Source organism: Symphodus melops, assembly GCF_947650265.1.
Source record: "Symphodus melops genome assembly, chromosome: 1".
NCBI classification, from domain to species: domain Eukaryota; kingdom Metazoa; phylum Chordata; class Actinopteri; order Labriformes; family Labridae; genus Symphodus; species Symphodus melops.
The window spans coordinates 3,508,631-3,524,168 of record NC_136691.1 but is presented as its reverse complement, the minus strand read 5'-3'; the positions used below and the strand labels follow the sequence as shown (position 1 = coordinate 3,524,168).

General features: G+C 45.2%; 1 protein-coding gene across 3 annotated transcripts in view; it reads right to left on the bottom strand.

Moving 5' to 3' along the window:
• fam184ab (family with sequence similarity 184 member Ab) overlaps nt 1–15,538 on the bottom strand; it is a 131,290-nt gene that overhangs the window by 29,908 nt on the left and 85,844 nt on the right. For all 3 annotated transcript variants that reach the window (XM_079345686.1, XM_079345688.1, XM_079345687.1), the window contains exons 13-16: nt 14,891–15,041; nt 11,962–12,174; nt 6,064–6,217; nt 4,143–4,270 (exon numbers count right to left, since the gene is read on the bottom strand). In XM_079345686.1, the coding sequence (XP_079201812.1) occupies nt 4,143–4,270; nt 6,064–6,217; nt 11,962–12,174; nt 14,891–15,041 (646 nt within the window). The remainder of the gene's footprint in view (nt 1–4,142; nt 4,271–6,063; nt 6,218–11,961; nt 12,175–14,890; nt 15,042–15,538) is intronic.

The window sequence follows — 15,538 nt, the reverse complement described above, 5'->3', positions numbered from 1 at the left end:
CAAAAAAAATAGGCTAACAAGAATGAAATGAAAAGCTGGAAGAATGAAAGAAACCAACAAAGGGAAAGGAAAATGGAACAAAATTGGTTTCCTCTCAGTGCGTCCGGGCTATTTCCAAGATAATGCATTGAACGGGACTACTTTTTGCAAGGTCTAATCTAATCACCTTACAGCACATATCTCTGTGTGATGCTCATGAGAGACGACAGGTGAGATAAAAGTTGCTGGTGTTGGCTGCAGGCTGGTTTAGGACACGGAGCTAATGGTCCTCCTCCTCCTCCTCCTCTTCAAACAAAGTGGGCTGAAAGAGCGCAGAGAATCACCAAGGAGAAGATGTGCGCACTCCTTCACGCTCTTTTGCCGAGCCCTCTCTTTTCTCATTTCGAAAGCCTTTGAAAAATAAATACGCCGTTCAATTATTCATGAAGTGTGGACATTAGGCGGATGATCTCGGGACTGAATTAGGAAGTGATTTCCTCGTGTTCTAAAAATGGGGAGAAAAGTTGAAAAGATGAAGAAGGGGGGGAATAATTCATCCCAATCATCCATCCTGTACGTCTGCTGTTAGGATCCTTATGGAGGACATTTGTGAGAACTTGTTTTTTTTTTTTTTTTTTAAATTAAGATTGTGATGATAATCTTCAGATTCAAAGGGTAATTAGAGCTCGTGACTGTCTAAATGTCAACTCTCAGGCCTTAAAGGCAGCAGAGGACCAGAGCCCACGAGCGTAGATTCTGCGCCGAGTGCGGACAAACAAGTCGCCAGTCGCTCCGTCTGTGAGGGAACCAGGGGGGGGGGGGATCGCTGGTGTGGACCAAGAGGTGCCAGGTTACTACCAGAGCTCTGCCGAGGGGGCCCTTGAGCAAAGCACCAACTAAGCTCAGGAGCGCTCGCTGTGAGCAGACCCCTCACTCCGACTTCTCTCCATGAGTTCACAGGATCCTGCAGCCGATGTGCAGGATTAATAAAGTAGATATTCTTCTTCTGATCATGTGACCCGTGTTTAACATTTAAAGGCCGAAACTTCGAGGGAACGCGGTTCAGGGTTTTTACACTTAAAAGATTTTGAAGACTTTTGAATTGAGGTTTAAATCTGGATTAATTAATTGACTAAAGCTTGATTATATATATATTTTTTATTGAGTAGTTACATTAACTCAAATATTTCCCACTGTTAACAAGCCAGAGAAATCCTTATTTATGAAGCTATTTGACTTCCGTCCTTTGTTCTTCACGTATTCTCAAATCTTTTTATCAGACATTATTCTCGATAAGCAGGATTTCTACGATACGAGCGGCGGTTATCGACAGCGGTGTGAAATCTCGTGGAGAGTCATTCCCTCTCGCACATGCTCAGAATGTACCAGGTGTTTGTGCCGTCGGTTGCGGTCGTTGCGGTGTGTTCAGGAGCAACCTGTTTGGCCGAGACGTCGTCGTCGTCACTCGTTCTTTGCGGTCTGCTTGGTGTGTCAGGGACTTAAAGGAAGAGAACTCTGCGTTGACGTGAATCCCCGGTTCACCTCTCTTCGAGTCCTTTGCTCTGAAGTGGAGTCATCGGAGTGGAAGAGCCCAGCAGCCTGAGTTAAATAATGTTTAAATATGTCTAATTAGTTGACAGACGGGGAGGATGAGGCTGATGAAGTACTGGCTTGTGTTTTGTGCGTCTCTATACGCTGTCATCTGTCTCTCCCTGGAGATATGTAACGTGTTTGATCAAACAGAGCTGTCAGATAAATCACCACATCGTCAGAATCTGTGGACATCAACAACCTCCTCGGGTCTATTTCTGTTTTTAATTTGGATGGTTCTTAAGTGTTTGTGACAAAGTCTCTCTGTCTTTGAGTTTGTCTGAAGGGTTTTCTTTAAAGCGGAAGGTATAGATGTGTTTGTGGTATTAATATCCTGTATGTAAAGACACTCCCTTCAGACCTCTTTGAGTCCTCCAGTCGAGTGTTTGAAATGCCTCGCCTGAAACTCATCAAGCATCGGACAGCACTCATTATCTTTACCGAAATGACACGGCGAGAAACCACACTTTACCGAAGTCGTACATTTATTGTGAAATACCAATTAGAAGTAAAGATAATAATCACAACCTGCAGTCCTGCCTCACACGGTTTGTGTTTTTCTGATGCCATTTTTGACAAGGATGTAGTTTACTTTGAAAAGCAGCTATGTCTGACATTTATTTTGAAATCTCTACGTTAGTGCTTGAGTTGATTCGTGTTGTGTTTGACAGCACCAGAGATTAAAGCTCATTCAGTTTAAAGAAAGTAGTCAGCTTATAGCACGTGTCACTGACTTATTCCTTGAGAAACAGAAACACGGATGTGATCGGATTTTTTTTTTTTTTTTTTTTAGGAATTCAATGTCGTACAACACTTACAAATGTCCTTAATTTTTTTTTTTTTTTAATTTTAATTCTTAATTTGCTGACATGAAGTGCTCATGATAACACTTTACAACATCCTACAGCTTCTCCTGCCGGGGGCAAAATGCTCATAAAGCTCAGACAGAAGTTTGCCTGCTGTAGTTTCACTGTGCTTTTCACAGTCCTTTGATTGACAGGTAGTTCAGGCGGCAACCCTCCACTATTAGCCTCTATTGACTCCCCACTGCTGCAGCGACAGAGATGAGAGGGACTGAGGGTGTGTGTGTGTGTGTGTGTGTGTGTGTGTGTGTGTGTGTGTAGGGAAGGTAAAGACAGCCAGCTGTGCATCTCTGCAAGAACATCTGTATGACGAGGTGAAGAGAGAAGAACTCATGGTGATGGGGTAATTAGAGTTACAAAAGAGAGGGGGGGGTTAGCATGTAGGGTGGTGTGTGCATGTGTGTGTGTGTGTGTGTACGTGTGTGTACATGTGTGTATGTGTGTGTGTGTGCCTGCAGCAGGTGTGAAGCTTGCTGGCTACATTATCTTTCATTGCCTCCATCCCCGGCTCGTTTCTGATCAACGACCGGCCGAGGTAAAACAAAAAAACACATTAGCTTCTCACATCACTCTGCGTTACTTTCAGTCCTGATTCATGTGTATTCATTGTAATGACATTTGTATGAGCCTCAGTGTTTGCTGGACATCCCTTCTGAAGACGTCCTTCTGAAAACCCAACATGCATATCATCGCGCCGCCGTCATCTGAAACACTGAATATCTGTTATCGGTGCATACCAATGTTTTTAATCGTGCAAAATGCATTTTTATCTGTCAGAGGATGAAGTTGTGATACAGCAGGGAGTAATGGAGAACGAACGAGCAGCCACAGAGAAGAGCTCAGCGGAAAAAGCTCGAGGCAACAGCCGACTTTACTGTTTCCAGCTGCTCGTGTGAAGAAGTGCTTTCACCCTGCACAGCGTGACACGACAAAGCACCTGCTGCCCCCCGAGGACCCACAGATTTGAACCCTGCTTCTGTAACAATGACTGTCACTAAGTCAACCAGGATGTTATATTCCATGCATTATAACTTTCAGTAACAGTATCTTTAGCAGTGCAGGGCGTCATATATTCAAATATTGGCTTTGTAACCTTCTTGCCAGTAAATCCTGGTGTTTAGTGGACTCTTGCTGTGTTTCTCACTCGAGTAGCTTCCTCGGGGAGACTGAGAATGAATGTGTTTAATAGTGTGAAAGAGAAGCTTTTAAAAGGCTTCAGGAAGGTGTTTACACACTGTGGACTTCTTACAACACAATCCATACACCCGTGATGAAGCTTTACGAGCGCCAGCATCTCTTCCTCCGAGCTGCCCTCCTCATTTTGTGCGGCTGCTCCGAGCGCTCACGTTGAAGATCGTCAACATTTTTCAGAAAGGCGCTGTTGACGTCAATGGTGCTGCTTTTTTTTTTTTTTTTTTTACAATGTATGATATTGAAAAACGTTCATAGATATTAAAGTTATGGAGCAGTGTCGTTCATAAAAAAACAACGCTATATGGACACAGTGCCTTAATGAGGATTTGTACTTGACAGGAAAGTTATTCATCAAAAAAAACCTGTGGTCAAGTGTCAACAACAACACCGGGATGGAAATGAAGTTTCATCCTGTCTTTAGTATCTCAAACATGTGAAGTTGAGTGTGAAAAAATTGAGTTTTGATTTATAATTCTAGGAAAAAAAAGAAGAAAAAATACAGGAAGTCAGTCTTACCTGTATCCGGTTGTTCTCCAGAGTTTTCTCCAGCTCCGCCTTGGCTGCAGCTGACTCCTGTTGGTGGGTTTGTCTCAGGTGTTCGATGGCCGACGCGTGGATGTGGTTCAACTCCGATCGCAGAGAAGCTGATTTGGGAAAAAAATTGGACACCAGAAGTTGTGATTGAGTTATGAAGATGAAATGACATTTTGAAAACTTGAGGACATGGAGCTTTTTGTTCACATATGCACCGACTTAAATGCTGGAATAATATTGACAGTGGCTGTCTTACACATGGCTCCTTTAAAGAAGACAACCACGTGATAGTCAGAGCACATGTTTGGACACTTTCACTCACAGGTAGAAGAGACAGAAAGGTAAGAGACAGTGAGAGATGAGCAGGAAAAGGTAATAAAAGGGACGTCAGGATGTTGGGGAGGGAAGTGAGAGATAGATGGAAGCAGCACTCCGGTGTCAGGACCATGACACCAAGGTTAATGGAAGACCATTTTTCACAGCTGCACCAGTGTGTTAGCACTAAAAAAAAAAAAAAAAACTGGATGGGACTGAGATTTTATTGCACTTTCCAGCTCTGTTGGTCCATCACGAAGTGGAAAAACACTGCTAATGTTCTGGCTTTACTTCACAATCAGTCATTTTTAAAAGGTGGATTTAGATTAAAACACTGAGTCCTGAGTAAATAAAAACACAGACTCCGTTTACTCTCATTCCTGTGTTTACCTGTACTTCAAAAAAAGACAGCAGTGACAGTACAAGCTGAGTTGAAGGGCTCGGTAATTTATTTTTTTTGTGTCTCTGAAGCCAGACAAATCCCTCCCATCCCTCCCTAAAGACCCTCTGTAAAGATGAGGAATAAAAAAAAAACACAGCATGTGGAAATATAAAGCTCTTAATCTGCCCTCATTCTACTCCACATAGTTTTGTATTAACTTAAGGTTTCAGTACAGAAGGTCGAGTGTGGAAACATTTCTCCGTCTCCTTGTGAATTTGCCTTTTGAGCGGTTTAGTTTCATAACGTCGTGTGTGAATGAGAAACCAGAAAGCGAATGCTACAGCTAAATCTGACACGCGTATGTTTTCATGTTTCATGAGTCCGAGCAATGGTGCAAAAATGTCCTTGTTATTTTAGCCTTATTTCACATATTAACTGTTTTTGGGTTTTTTTTGCACCAGGACTAATTCCTTGTATGTAAACGTATGAGATGTGTATGTTTTGAATCAGGCTGTAAACATGTTCAAACACTTTTTCGTACTGCAGGACTTTGAACTTGCAGATCACACTCGGGGGGTTGCGGCTTGGTTTTTAACGTTTTCACGCTCACTGCCATGGCAGCTACAGTATCAACCTTTTAGCCATGTTTTTGTTCACATTTAAGTTTTTACTGGAACCTCTTAGGAGACGGGGCGTGTGTTTTATTAAAGGTCGATGTATTGCGTCTAATCATATCACATCGTGAATGTATCGTATGTTGTATCCTATCGGATTTCATCATAGTGTATTGTAACTTTAATAAGTAACTTTTTAAAGTTTGTGCTTTCACATTCTTAAAGAAAGTCAAACTCACTATTTGAGTTAAAGGAAAAAATGATTTGGCTGTTCTGGTGGTTATTTTCTGTGGGTGAGATGTTTGCTCACTTTAATGAGCTCACACTGTGACCTTGTGCATTCATGAGCATGTTTGTTTGAAAAAGGGCCAAAAAGTCATGGAAGGCTGAATCTATTGATTGCCCCCCCCCCCAACCCCGACACACACACACACACACACACACACACACACACACACACACACACACACACACACACACACACACACACACACACACACACACACACACACACACACACACACACACACACACACACACACACACACACACACACACACACACACACAAACACACACACACAAGACCTCACCCAGCATGGCTTTGCCCTCGTCCTCCAGCTCGAAGCGGAGTGTCTGCAGCTCTTGTTCCGACTGCTGTTTGAGCGTCTCGATGCTCTGGCGGTGAGCCTCTCTGAGAGACTGCAGCTCTGCATGGTGATGGTGGCGGAGACGCTCCTCCAGGTCCTGAACGAGAGAGGAGAAGGGTGGGGAGGGGGGAGGGGACGCAGGGGGAGGGCGGATGAGGATAACACAAAGGAACAACCCGTTAAAACGTTGGAAAATAGAGGAAAAGTGGAGAACAGAGAGAGTGGGAGGGCCGGAGGGAGAGACGTGTGAGGGGATCGAGGAAAAGTAGGGTAGAGGAAATGAGTGAGGAGAGGGAGAGAGAGGAAGAGGAACATTTGTTATTTAAAAGTTTAAGATGTAGGAGCGGATGATGGAGTGGGAGAGGAATGTAAGAGGAAGGAAAGATATGAGACGGAAATGAGAAAAAATGAGGCAAGGAGAGATACGGAAGCCTTTCAGCAAACAAATCCTCTGAGTGCTTGAGGAGAAAACTAGAAATCATCCCACGCCGACTTAAAACACAATACAGCACCAGTCGAGTAGAGAAATTAGACTGTTTCTATGGAAAAAACTTTTACTGAGGCGATGATAAAAGATCACTGTTATATGGGAAGTATCGTCTCGCAGGCATCCCCCCCTCTTCTCTTTAAGAGGCTGTCAGACGGTTATCAGACAGTGAATATGTCAAACTAAACAGAGCGTTGATATAAAGGCCACAAACGGTGATCAGTCAGACTGGTTAGCTTCTTCTGAGGTCTGTTTTTTTTTTTGTTACTTTCCCAAACAACTAACTCGACAAGATTTCAGGGAAAGTCTGTACCGAGTGCGTGTGAAATCGATTTAAATTCAAATTCAAGGATCCATTTTAAAATTCTTTTAATTTGCTTTTAAATCTCTAAATCTTCTCGCCCCGCCCCGACACACTTCCACGCTCTCTCAGGTCAGCTGATCAGCTGCTCCTGACGGGTGCCAACAAAACAAAACAAAAGGAAGCTCAGAGGGCGACACGATGACGATCTGCCTCAAACAGGCCTCTTCTCCGTCTGACCCTTCTCTCTTCCTCGGCCTTGAACACAGAGTAAGACGTCAATTTCATTCCTTTTATTGAATTTTTATTTATTTTTGTTTTTTATTTATTTTGTGTTGTGTTTTTTGTGATTGGATATTTCCAGTATCACTCCCAGGTGTCGTCTCTACAAACAGGACAACACTTCCTGGTCAGAGTGCAACAGGTGAGCTGAAGTAACAGGTGTTATAGGACAGGCGGGCTGAGTGATGTGCTTCCACTTCAGCTCATGTTCATGTGTTTCGGTGGATTAGGAGGGATTGTATGAAGTGAAGTAACAGTTTGATGTTTAAATGAGAAAACACCGATCTCAGTTTCCTCATCACACAAAGCCCTTAAAACTCTTCGATGTCGACGAGAAGATTGCCGCTCACGCCGAGTTCAACCCATTTCTCTTTTGTCTGTAAAACATTGAGACGCCATTTTGCAAATTATAACTTGAAGCCATCAACAAGGAGCCCCTAAAAATGATATTCATAGAGGTCTGACAGCAACATCTGTGGCATTTTAATTCGTCGGTATGCGATGCCTTCGGGAAAATGAGTCATGGAACGGAGACAGCTCTGAATATTCAAATGAGCCTCGCTCTGAGTCGGCGGACAGCAGTCTCTCCCGTTTCTCAGACTCTGACAAAAGATCCCTCACGGTAACTATGGTAACGCTTGACTTCTCCAAAAAAAAAAAAAAAAAAAACGCAAAACAAAAGAGTTTCCAGATCATTAATGAGATGAGATCTTTATAAACAGAGAGAGAAATTCTGTCGTGAATAAAAAGCAGCGCTTCATTTCCTGTGGCGCCTCACCCTCCGTGTTTAAACGACCGTGTTCCCCTTGGCTGTGGCTGCCTTCTTTACTTTGTCGGTCGGGTCGGTGTGCATGCAAGTGAGGGGGCGTGGCCTATGAGGGAGCACAGGGGGGGCGGGTTCAGACGGAGCACTGAGGGAATGCTCCTTTTTAAAAGACCAACACTGCCTTTAACGATACGATCAAATATACAGGAGGCAGAATGTGATTTGTGGGAATGGGTTAGGTGAGGCGCTGGTCGAGGTGAATCATGTTCTGTTGCTACTATTAAGTGACCACGACTGTACAGCGGCACCACTAATCCACTCAGGATTAGTGGTGAGTTTTAAGGGCCACTAATTTCTCTCACTCTTCGGTATTGATCGTCGGTCCTTCGTTTATTCCTTTAATTAAAGGGAGCACGTTAATGACCTTTATCGCTGTGGAGACTAAAATGACAGTAATGTTGTCCTCTCTCCTTCATTTCATCACTGGAGGGTCCATGTTTGGTACTTGGTACTGATGTTGATGAACTGGAGCGAGAGAGACAAGAGAGGATAACCACACAAAGACGTGAAGCGGCGACTGATCCAGCTGCCTCAGCACACGTCTTCATCCTGACCCCCCTCCGAGGACAACTTAAAGACTCCAGATGGTGAAACTAAAGCATCTGTACAGGGACGTCTGATAGGCATTCAAGGCGCCAGAGACTGTTGAGTGGTTTCAAAGCCAGAGCTGAATCTTAATGCCTTATCTAACCCGCAGCCACCAACACACGGACTTTGAATCAGGTGTAATGTGCTCTCTCCTTCTCGCTCTCAGCCGGCTGCTTTGTGATGATCTTCACTTTAGTCAAAGCTTTCTCCAGGAGCTCGTTAGAGGTGAAAAAGCACGTGGATAACCTCCTCGCTATCGGGCCGTGAGAAGTGACTGCTCATTGGAAAGAGTCCAGAGAGAGAAATCCTCTGGACTTTTCTTTGTACAGAGGAGAGAAAGAGCAGCTGGAGGCGCAGTTAAAACACTTTGGCTTCCTCATTATGTCAAACTCAAAATCCTGCATAAGGAAAACCGCTCTTTGTTATTCAGTAAATAAACCCCGCAGGGTGTTGGTTTGATCAATAAGACTCCTTAATTCAATTTTTTTTTTTATTTCTGAGTCACCGCGCAGAAAATCATCCGTCGAGCATCTACGACCTGACGCACCTTCCTCCAACAAACGACTTCTCTCCCAGACAGTTCCGCTCCTGCAGGAGATTCCCCGGCTGCAGAACAACTCCTTTCACCCGTGTCAAGCTGCCCTCTGGGAAACAGACATCAGGAATGTGTGTTGTGAGTGGCTCACAGAGTGGGTACGAGGGGAGCGGGTTAACTTACAGTTTCATGTACGTTTAGAATAGTGGAAATCACCATGACGACGAGTGCTGGCGTGAAGTGAGCACAGCGGAGATAAGACTTCTGGAGGATTCCAGTCTGTCTCTTTAATGGCGTGCAACCATGAACGTCTGCATCGCGCTTCAAAGGGCGTCTCTGACAAAGATGGAGGCCATGTTTTTTCCATGTTCCTCTTCTGACATCGAACATCCCACACCCGCGATCTTGATCTGGCCTGCCTCTGTGTTTCTTTCCTCTTGCTTCTATTTTTCTGCCACCATCGTGAATAGATTCCTGCGGTGACGTGACGTCACATCGGTCAAAACATAACGAGAACGTGGCCAGTTCTTTGAAAGGTGGGGAGTGACTGTCTGACACTGCAAAACCTGGAAGCTCTGACGCGAGCGTGACAGAAGAGTAAAACACGTCTCCCCTCCCGAGTGTGAAAGTGAGAAATAAGATAAGTGCGACAAAAGATGATAAGCAAATCAATAAACTGAACCCCGCTATCCGTGCACGCTCGCTGCTTCTATTTGTAGCTCTTTTAGTAGCGGGGGAAGTAGGAGAGGTAAATTAGGTTATGAGAATGTGTTTGTGTAGCGGAGGGAAATGTGAAAACTTTATTACTCCCCGGATGTCACCGTCTGCGAAGTGCGAACAGATAACGCCAGGCAATCTGAATGTTCCTCTCATCCGCCCAGACACACATAAAGCGCACGTACACAAATCATCCTTCTAATGCCTCCACTCTCTATAATTGAGTTCTCGCTCTCTCTCTCTCTCCGAGCTCTCCTGACAGAAATATAAACACCCTGCCACCCAAAAGGCCCTCCACCAAGCCTTTCAACACACTCTCGTTTCCTCTGTTAACCGTGGCAGGACACACTGAGGAGGAGGAGGACGCTCTGGCTGAAGAAGTGCTCAGTGTTATACTGAGAGGAATGTGCACCGGCTGCCGCCGAGCGTGTTTGTGTTCGAAAGACGACGGGAGGAGAGAAAGACTTGAGGAAAGGCGCCTCAGTTTTGTTTACGAGGAAAATAATGTGGATTTCATCGGAGCCGTGTGACTCAGAGGTGACGTTCTCTCTCCTCGCGCTCACCCTCGCACACATTCGTACTCAAGGCGCTGCCAAAAACACATCACACGGACGCCGCTTCATTCTGCCTGCAGCATTAATACAATTACAGCAACCCTGAGTCAAAGAGGGGATTTGGAAATTGTGATGTATAGGTGATCCAAATCGACCTTGACTGCAAAGTGGAAGGATTAGCCTCGAAGAACATTTTCTTGGCACCTTGAGGAGCGTGCACGTCGTGTTTGTGTGTGTGTGTGTGTGTGTGTGTGTGTGTGTGTGTGTGCATATTTTGACATTATAAAGAGGAATCACAGTATAGAAGCTGTCAGTATAGACGCTGTCAGGGAGGGTGAGCAATGCCGCTGATGACTCACTGCCAGACTAACCTTGACTCTGACAAGACTTGATTGGATTAAAAATGTCGGGGACAGCGGCTCCGGAGCAGTTTGTTTTTTTTAAACTGTCTGAGAGGATGACATAATTGCTGCAGCGCTTGCTTTTTACTCTTTTAAATGATGAAAAAAAAAGAAGTTAGAATTGAATTACTGGATAATCAATCTCCAATTTCCATTTTTGCTTCACAGTGCTGGATCACATTTCTCGAGCCGGTGTGCTAATGAAAGTGAATGTGACGGTGATAAATGGAGGTAAATAATCCTTCCTCGGCGACGAAGGGAGGCTCTGTTAATAAATGTTGTAACACATCAGATCGCTGTCTGCGGTGCTGATCAGGTCGGAGTTTGACGCGTGGATACAGTAGCTGTCCGTGGTGCTGACTCTCTGCTGCAGGGCGGGAATAATGGACTTCAGTCTGAAAGCTGAGACCTGATCACAGAGTTTCTGACAGGCTGAGCTGCCTACGTATTGTTTTTACTGTTTGACATTTGGCAGCATGCTTTCAAAACTTTTCAGCAGATGGGAGCGTTTGATTTAACAAGTGATACTTTAAGAGACACGTGTTCCTGGAGTAGTTAAGAGGGTTGGCTTTTCCAGGGCTTTTGGTTCTCATGTTGTTTTGTTGATTTTTAAAATGCTGTACTCTTACTGTATGAATGTGCTCTGCTTGAATGCTAACATATTTAGAAACTGCCATCAGCACAGGGAGAGGCCAGCACGCTCCAGAGACGGCAACCGTCTTCTTCAAAGCTGGAGAAACGCCTCGCCCACAGACGACGACAGGCATCCGTCTTTTAAGCTGCAGCATGCAGCTAAAGTTCCCTCAGCACACTGCGCTAACGTCACTTCGTCCAGAAATGATCATCACCTCGGAGGCGACTCACTGTACCATGGGAAGAGTGCACTGAAGAGGAAGAGGCCACTGAGAGGAAGCGGGCAAAATACCAGGAACTGGTGGAGGAGTGCCAGGAAAAGGGCTGGAACGCTCACTGTGAGCCCGAAGCGGTTGGCAGTAGAGGCTTTGCAGAAAACCTGTTCAACCAACTGGGCATCTCAGGTGCAGCAGAGTAGAGTGCTATCCAATTAGTGAGCAAAGCCGCAGAGAAAGCGGCCATATATATTGATTTGATATAAATCGGCTTTAACCTTGTACTGTTTCAAACGGCGTACCTTCAGGTCCCTCTGCCTGGCGTGCTCCATGTCCTGCAAGGAGCAGCAGTGGACCTCCTGCAGACGCTGCTGTCGCCTCTGGTGCTCCGTCTGCAGCTCGTCAAGCTGCATCCTCAGGTGCTCCCTCTCCTGGCTGAACTGGTGCTGCAGCTGCTGCAGCGACGACTGCGACTGGGACAGCTGCATCTCCAGACTCTGCTTCAACAGGGAGATCTAGAAAAAGGAACAGACACAACAGGGAACCTTAGACTGGACACGTCCAAAAGGGACACCCTTGCCAACACACTTTTAATGACAGGAAGTCAAAGAGCTAAGAATAGAGAGAAAAATAAAAAAAGTTGCAGCAGTCTCTAGAAACATCTAGAATAACAGAGAAAGACACAGAGGTTATAAATCTCGTCGACTAAAACAAACTGTCATAATGTGATTCTTTAAAGCCTCAAGCAATAAAGTCCATCATTTTTAATAAAATACAAGTTTGATGTTCACAAAAGTAAGAAATAATAACTTATAGGTCGCTTAACTGGCTTATCCAGCTGGGATTCTGTGAATGCTCCAGCTGTGCAGGATTGTGTGGAGGGGACCGACTGTTATCTGAGCTCATGTCGAAGACAGCTATGTGTCATCAGGAGGCGCTGCAAGGTCAACTGCTTGGGGCCCCACGCCAGTCAGGGGCCCCTAACATATAACAAACTTTAAACCACAGCATTACCCTTAAAATGTGGACATTTTGCAAGTAGGAAACCTTCTTTAGGGGGCCCCATCTGATAGAACTCCCTCTCAATGCCCTGCTAAGTGATGCATGCATTATTGCAGTAAAAACCAAAGAGAGTAAAAAAATAAAGTCAGGAGCAATGAGTCAAAGTTGGTTGAAGAAAATCCAGGGGCAGAAATCTGCGTCTTGCTTTGATGTTTTATTGTCAACCCCACAATAGCTCTCTTCTTTATTTCCTGCTCTATGTGGTGTGATATCTGACTCTGGAGCGGCTGATTGTTTGTGTTCTGTCACTCTCTAAACGCGTCGGCGTGCTGTTCGATGGTTTGACAGGAACATCTGTCGGCTGTAATTGGAAACAAAACTAATGAGTGCCAGTAAAAAAAAAAAAAAGAGCCAAAACAGAATGTGTTTGGCAGGAAAATAAAAAAACCCCAAAACAAATACAATCAACAGCTCTCACATTATGCAGTCATTTTATGACTGTTAACATGAAAGTGTTTAGCAGCGCAGCTTTTAGCGTTCCACTGACTCCACCCGCAGGGCCATGAATGCATTGGTAAGTTTGCACGCCGCGCGTTTCTGTCTGCGTGGTGCCGCCGCATCATGACGTAACTCACGGAGGGTTGAGTGGGAACTTCAGACAGCGGTTAGACGAAGCTGCTGTAACAGGCTGCAGGACTCTGAGGGCGTCGGACGCTCTGAAAGCACGTGAGGAAACGCAGACAAATGTTGAGCTCGTGGGACGCAGGACGCAGAGCTCTCGTCTTTCGCAGTGCAGTTTGTTCTGTGTGTGAAATTGCAGTTCAACCTTTTACAAAACACACTGTGAAGCATCTGCTGTGTGTGTGTGTGAGCAGTGAGCATGTGTGAAAAAACAAGTTGTAGTCTATATGTTCGATCTGCCCACACATAAAGACACTCAGAAAATTCTGTGTAAATCAGAGCTGTAAAAAAAAAAAAACCCACAGCAGCTCCTCACCCGTCAGCGTGTGTCTATCAGCAGACTGACCGCTGCTGTGCTCTGACATTAGAGCGAATAAAAGCGGTCGTGAGGCGTGAAGCCGACTCATTCTTCATCGGATTCGAGCTGATAGACGGCGGCGAGGACGACGGCGGCCTGTGCATGGTGCACTGGGCCATGCAGGAACGAACATAAATAAAGCCATCGACGAGGTTTGTCTGTGTGTATGATGACCACGGGAGAGCTTAGTCACGCTGCATTGATATTACCGGGCGGTCATTAGCCACAGCAGCCTGCTCTCGGGTGGATTCAACAACAGCTCTGAATGATGAATGTGTGAGCGAGTTTGTCCACCAGCATTAGGATGAAATGAGTTCGTCTGGTGCAGACGGGAGCTTTTGAGATGGACAACTAAAAGCTGCGACGGGATGCAGCTGCTCTTATTGCCTTTCTCATCAGCTCATTCCCTCCCTATTGATTTTTTTTTACTGCTGGTATAATTACAGCCGCTGCACTGCAAGGCATCTTGTGTTTCGTGTTCAGAGAGATCCGCAGCCCGACTTGGAGATTAAAGCCATCTTTAACCAGTTAATGGTGCTACTAATGCTCAAGGTCCTCTACATCAAGATCTAATGATTGTCTCTCTTTGCTTGGGCTTTTTTTTTTTTTTTTTTTTCCCAAAGCTTGCACAATCTGATCATCGACACTATTTCTTGTGTAAAGTGCATCTATTCTGAAAGACGCTTCGTCTTGGTGTCGTTGCAATTCTCTGCACATCGTTAAAAACTCCCCAGAAAGCAGGCGTCCTAAAGGGGGGCTTTCAGACGGGAGCTCACCGCTGAGCACAAAAAAGGGGAGAGCGCACGCACGCGAGCAGAAAGCAACAGCGTGCGTTTTTCTGGATGCATTGAACAGTTCTGCTGGTGGGCTGTTAGTACGTATTCTCATGGATTCATTCATCTTGATACATTTGTGGATATATCTTTTCATTGTGTCAACCATCTGAGAGTAACATACTGTACATGTGTGTCAGAGATCTCATCATAGCAGCAGAGTTAGATTTTGGTTGGAGTCTGATGTGCTATAGGTCTAGCATTGTAGCTTGAATATAAGGAGCTCTGCTGAGATGCTCTTGGTCCAGCATGTTTGAGTTATTATCTGTCGTGTAACGTTCTGTTCAGCACAGAAACAGACCCCCCCCCCCCCCCCCCCCCCCCCCCCGCCCGCCCTCACACGGGTTCTGACTCTACCTGTTCCAGCAGGTCCTCGACCTTCCTCTGCCAGCTCTCCCTGGCGCTGCACAGTTCCTGCTCCTTGCTTTGTGTCAGCTGAGCCAGCGCCGCGGCCTTGTCCTCCGCGTGGTCCTCTCTGAGCTCCTCACGCAGCTTCTTACACTCCTGCCTGAAACACGCCAAAGACAAAACACACGATTTTATATTTATTGTTTACATCACTTATTGGACCCTAACGCTGATGTCAAACGTGATTAAGTCAACCAGCAAAAAGTTCAAGCTGCAAACTGCAAACTTTCTGAAAAGTTAAGTAATCGTATTAAAGATAAAGGGAACCATTACTGATGAAATGACTCTTAACTAAATCCTACAAGAATGACTCGAGTGCTAAAGTTTAAAAAGGCTCTCTTTTCTAAATGTGTGATATCCCTGTCTTTTTGCTGCCTACGTATCATGTCTTGTACCCACATCCACTTTGCTCCGTGTATAAAACATGCAGTAAAAAGTAACGGAGCAGTGTCGGTCATAAAGTGGCCGTTGTCATAGAGACAGGATGGACGTGCAGCGCTTTTCTTCTCAGCACAGAAACACACCCGAGCCCACAGACAGCACTTTTTCTGTCTAACAAAAACGCTACATTGTAGGTGGAGACATGTATGTTCAGCA